Raw genomic sequence first — 5,798 nt, 5'->3', positions numbered from 1 at the left:
GGCGTTTTCTTCTGGATTCAGATGATCTAACCTAAGAGCGGCGGTGACATGGGCAGGGCGATCATCGCCGTTTTTCAGAGCTTTGACACTCGTAGTCCCCTCAGTCATAGGTATCACGCCGGATCGAAACTGGTTTCTAGATATATTGGCTCAGGGGGTCTCCTCGGCAGATTTGCGGTCATTCTCGTCAATGGATGCGGTTGAATCACCACTTGCAGGAAATATCTCGAGAGGTCGGTCCTTGGCAGGTTCGGAGCAGACAATGGATACAGAGAGCGCATCAGTCAGATTCAGAACAGAGAGGGGTAAGACAGAGTTTGCTTCCGAGTTTGCGATTCCGATTTCTCGTACGGGTTCCAAAATGGGTGATTCGTCGCAGACGGGAGCCAAAGGGTCCAGTGACTGAGCGTGGGTGGTCATCGGTGCAGCAGAACGTGACGATAATAAACCGCCGACTTCGTATGCTTCTCAAGTTAATGTCGGGAGCGAGATGTTCGCCGTGGTTTCCGTTGTGTTTACAAGATTAAGACAGGCTTTTCCTTTGTGGGTTCGGGCAAGGACCTCGCCTCCGTATATCCCTTTGGGAAGTCGAAGCGGGGACAGATATCCTTCTTTCATGCCAGGGTTACTGACTCTCGCTTGAAGAGTCACAACGGAGCGCGCCGGAACCTCAACGGGTTTGCTGAAAGGAAGCTCTTCCATATTCCAGATGAGGGAGCCTTTGGAAAAGTCGATGACAGCTCCATTCTCACGCAGAGTTCCGGAACCCAGAATGCTGTCTTGTTCTATGGGAAAGGTATTAGCCACTACATGGAACGGTATCCTCATTCCTAAAGTTTCGTAGCAGTGCCCCTTGTGCATACTGGCACGCCCGATATACCGGTGGCTCTCATCGCTTCTACAGGGTTCACTTCAATAGGCGGAATCAAGGTTTTATTCTTAATGACATTGATTTCTTAGCCAGTGTCTAGCATTAAGGTAACCCCGCCCTCAAAGTCGGGTGATCGGGTGTGTAAGATTGGTGGTCGGCCTTTTACTGCTTGCTGGAGCAAGGCAACGGATCGTTTAGGCGGATCGGTGAGCGCTTGTCTGTGGGGGCGGCTTGGCTCGCGCTCAATTGGCTCAGACCGCCCGGAGCGTTTCCCGTAAGCTTAGCTTGGGCTCGCTCGTTGTTGATCCGACGTAGTTCACAATTGAACTTAATGTGTCCGGTATTTTTGCAATAGTTGCAAATCAGTTCGGATCTAGGGGGACGACTGGGTGTCGTTGTTTAGTTCTGAATTCTGCATTTATCACTAGAGTCCACTTTGTCCGCAGGACTAGCACCGCTTCTAGCTGAAACCTTGATCGTCTTGCTGTCGTGGACGGTATGCCCGGCTGGCGTCTCGCTCGGCAAGATATTGAATCCTCAATAGCGCGTGGGATGCTTCGTACAAGGTGCGGCAGCGTTCAATCAACAGAGGAGATATGCGGACTATGCGGAGATTCGGAGGAAGACCGTCGATGAAGTATTCCAGAACTTCGGTGTCTAACCGATTGCGATCGTCTGTAGAAAAAATTCGTCCCGAAATTTTACTTTCGCAATCCAATATAGCCTGACGTAAGTCCTTAGTGCGGCTAACGTAATCTAGGACGTGCTCATTCGGGTCTTTATAAAGGTTATGGAGTTCGCCTCGATAAAAATTCACTCTTCGATTTGGCAAGAAGGTAGCACTCAGAGCGTCCAAAAGTCCTTCTACTGAGGAGATGGGTTTATCTTCCACCGCTAGTTACGCATGACCTTGTAGTTTCGTTTCAAGCATCCTAACCAGATTAGCCTCTATGTCGGATGGCGTCGGTGTTGGGAGCGCAGAAAGTGCTCTCCTGCAAGCTCGAGCAAATGTCAAAACGGAAATGTTATGGCCGTCGAAAACAGGAACTGTGGAGACTATCTCCTTTAAATCAATTTGCGGTGCATAAAATAGCCGAGCGGGTTCAGATGTAGGCCTGCTAGTGGTTATTTCTCGCCGTAATTCTGCTATCTCTGCGCGGAGGGAATTGATAACGGCGTCTGTCTGGTCGTGTTCTTGGATTGGTGCCAGATTTTTTGAAGGCGCCCGTGTTTTGGAAGGCCTCAGTCGCGGTATAGCTTCTTGATACATAGCAAGTTCACGCCAATCCTCCAAATATGGTGAGGAACTTCCAGGTTGCTTTCGTTCAGGTGAATAATCTTCTGTCGCCATTTTTGTCTCCCTACCAGCAATAGTCCTGCAATCCTCCTCAAACGATCCCACTAAATCCAAAGCGACCTTGTCAAATGATGCTCCTTGCGTATCAGTTAAGCACATTGGTTGCTTGCCCTTTATCCTAACGAGCTTCTTAAGTTGACAACTGGCACACTGCCTGATTGAGTCTTTTACGTCGCGTTTCATCCGGTCCTAATGGTAACGCTGGCGGAGGCGGTTGTAGGTTTTTGTGACATCTTTGTACCCGCCGATTGTCGAGAAATGAGCTTCCTCGATTATACCTGGCCGGCAGTCAGGCGGAGGCGTTTGCATTGGCGGATCCGGGCTTGTAAATTATTCTAAAGCAGTACTCAGCTAGTCTGAGAACCCACTTGGTGAGCCTCGATGTTTTCCGAAATCATGATTCGCCTTAATTAACAAATGCATATTTCGATAACAAAGCATTATAGAGACATCGGACCGGTCTGGTAAATTTGTTATCTAAGCCTAAATGAAAGGAAAATTTTTTCCTGCGCGGAACACGTGACGACGTGACACCTCCCCCCCTAAAATTGTTCATTGGGTCAGTGACCCTACAAAGGGTCGACGTTTATTGTATTGAGCGGAGGCGTACTAGCCTTGCGTAGTTTGTTTAGATGCACCACCTTGGACCGTCTCCCAACCTGGATCTCGACGTTGTAGTTATTCCTGACTCGAGTTACTTTATGGGGGCCCGTGTATTGGTCGCCAAATTTTGTCGTCGGTTCCCCTAATAGGTATACTAAGTCGCCCTCCCGGAGATCTTGGGGTTTTAGCTTCCGGTCATTATACCGTTTGTTTCTAATCTTCGATGATTTGAGATTTTCCCGAGCTGCGTTCTGGAGCTTGTTTAATACGTCGACTAGGCCCCCGTAGTAATCGAGATAAGTTGGATCCATGTCCTCCGGTATCGGCCGGTCTGCTCCCGGCAGTCGGGCAAGCTTCCCAATGACTAGCTCGCACGGGTTGCTTCTTGAATATCTCGGGGACATCCTACGATTTCGCGGTTCGTACGTCGAATAATTTCAAGCCAATCGACCCTCCCGACGTCCCTAACGCCCCGTGAATGTCGTGCCCGTTGTCACACGGAATCGAGTCTTGATGCGCACCGAGTCGTTGGCCGAAATGGAGAACAGGTTGTCGGACGCGTCGACACCGTCTTATCACAACATGCCGAAGGAATCGAAGAGGCGATCCAGTCTCCTAAACAATACAATGGACGCGTGGAACTCTGGCCAGCAGAACAGTCAGGATGGCGATCAGATGGTGTCGAGTATGGAGTATCATCCTCCAATGATGATGTGGCCGTCGAACATGCCACAGAACATGAAGAGTAATGGTCAACGTCTGTTCACCGCAATGTCTGATCCGAGTGTATGCTGCTATTCGCCGATGCCAGTTACATATACCATGCAGCCAGTTTCACTGCCACCCATGTACAGCCTGTACCAACCTGTACCGATGACGAATGTTAGAGCCGTCCATCATAATACATCTAGGCCTGTCCGTAGCAAGCGTTTACCAAACGCTTGCTTCAAGGCTGGCAATAACGCTGCCAATGGCTACGGCAATGCACAGGAAAACGGTTTAGAGTCCGCTATATATATTGCTCATCAGAACGGAGATTACGCTAGTCTACCACCCACTGCCGACAGTGGTATCAATGGAGATGAACTGAATTCAGAACACAGAAGATATTCCGATCCCGGGCTCGATCCTGCCAAGGTTTCCTCTCATCTGGACAGCGATGATTCTGTCGAGAGCGAAAGTTCGGTTATCACAATTGGACGCACCAATAAACTGGCGTTGTCGCTCATGGAACAGATAACAGATCTGAAGAAGTATAACAGCCAAATGTTTAAAGAACTCAGTGTAACCAAATCATATTTTGAGAGTATGAAAGCTGAATTGGTACAATACAAACACTGTGCCTCTTCAGACTATCAACCTGGAATGTTATCAGAATTTATACGTAAAATCAAAGAGGCCTACAAAAAATATGAAGGAGGGTTAGTTACGAAGGTGACGTCCATGTTGGAGGAGAGGTATAGTCAGCAGACTACAGAAATTGAAGAGAACATTGGTTAGGCGGAGGACGTTTGGGAATTCATTATTTGCACATCCCATCCACCGGTGCGGTCGTGGGAAAGAGTGGTGCGTCGGCATTGCTCAACTCTCACGATTCTCCACGTCCCCTCTCTCCCAGGGCAGTCGTGGGGAAGTACGCTTCCATCCGGCGGCGCCTTCTCTACCCGTCACCGAACCATTTCCCCTCCGAACTCGTTGCCAAGNAAGGTGACGTCCATGTTGGAGGAGAGGTATAGTCAGCAGACTACAGAAATTGAAGAGAACATTGGTTAGGCGGAGGACGTTTGGGAATTCATTATTTGCACATCCCATCCACCGGTGCGGTCGTGGGAAAGAGTGGTGCGTCGGCATTGCTCAACTCTCACGATTCTCCACGTCCCCTCTCTCCCAGGGCAGTCGTGGGGAAGTACGCTTCCATCCGGCGGCGCCTTCTCTACCCGTCACCGAACCATTTCCCCTCCGAACTCGTTGCCAAGGAAGGCGATAAAAAGCCTGGACTGACTCCCTTAACGGCCAGCGCCCTGACGAGTAATCCGCCATCCCGGTCGGGTACACCCTCCGTCGCCGTCGAGGACAACAGGCCCAGGACAGCCACATCGGGCATTCAGCCCGCATCTTCATCCGCCCAATTGTCTGTAGGAGATCTCATCCGGCCTGACGAAGGAATTCGCAAGACCCGACGGGCCGGCCGCCGTATCCAATTAAAACGGCTCCATCGCGATCTTTGGGGTACCACTCGGTTTACCGAGGCGATTTCAATCGCAATCTGCCTAAAGTAAACCGTCCATTGCCTGCAATAAGGTCCATCACCAGACTGCCGTTCAAGATCCGACTAGTGGAGTGGAAGCTGAGAGAAATCACCCTCCCATCTGTCTTCTACTCAATAGAAATTCCTCCAACAGACCCGCGTCGGGTCATTTACAGTACACACTGTGCCGAGGCTGCCTACTGCGCACCCCTCATAACGATCTCCCTTTCACCCGTTGTATATCCGGCCGATATACCTCTCCAAGATCCTCGGTTTCATACATACATCGCGAGACGGGCAGGGGTATTATACCCTTTACCCGACAAGTCTGTGGTGTCCTTGGACCCGCCCTCCAGCGTCTCTGACGGTCCCCTCCACCCCAATCCCGTGTAAAGCGGTCTTGCCGATTGACACAAAAAAAGGGGAAAATTTCACTCACGTTCCAATTTAAGGGCCTTGTATTCTTTTGGGACGTAACACTCCAAATCGTTTACCGAAATCATCATCTAGCAAATTAAACACGACCAAGTAGTAGGGCCAATCAGCAGGCTCGACAAATCAGAGGAGACACCACGCCACCTACGCGCACTTGCCTTAAGGCGGCTTCTCAACATTGCTTGTTGAAAGAAGGTCGACACAGAGGGCGAGCGTGCCGCGCCCCCAGCGCCCCCGCAACCGAAAAACGTTCCTGCGAGAACCTCCGGGGTCAGTTCTTCCGC

The 5,798-nt window shown here is 50.4% G+C and overlaps 1 protein-coding gene across 1 annotated transcript; it reads left to right on the top strand.

The window, feature by feature from the left end:
- Positions 1-3,230: 3,230 nt before the first annotated feature.
- On the top strand, positions 3,231-4,604 carry LOC106745898. Its single transcript, XM_014621900.1, has 2 exons — positions 3,231-4,326; positions 4,450-4,604. Exons 1-2 carry the CDS (start codon positions 3,345-3,347, stop codon positions 4,602-4,604), a joined length of 1,137 nt encoding a protein of 378 aa, XP_014477386.1. The 5' UTR covers positions 3,231-3,344.
- The last annotated feature ends 1,194 nt before the right edge of the window (positions 4,605-5,798 follow it).

Source organism: Dinoponera quadriceps, unplaced genomic scaffold, assembly GCF_001313825.1.
Source record: "Dinoponera quadriceps isolate SergipeBrazil2010 unplaced genomic scaffold, ASM131382v1 scaffold1877, whole genome shotgun sequence".
In the NCBI taxonomy this organism is placed as follows: domain Eukaryota; kingdom Metazoa; phylum Arthropoda; class Insecta; order Hymenoptera; family Formicidae; genus Dinoponera; species Dinoponera quadriceps.
Note: the sequence above shows the minus strand (reverse complement) of the source record. Positions and strands in the feature narration are given on the sequence as shown.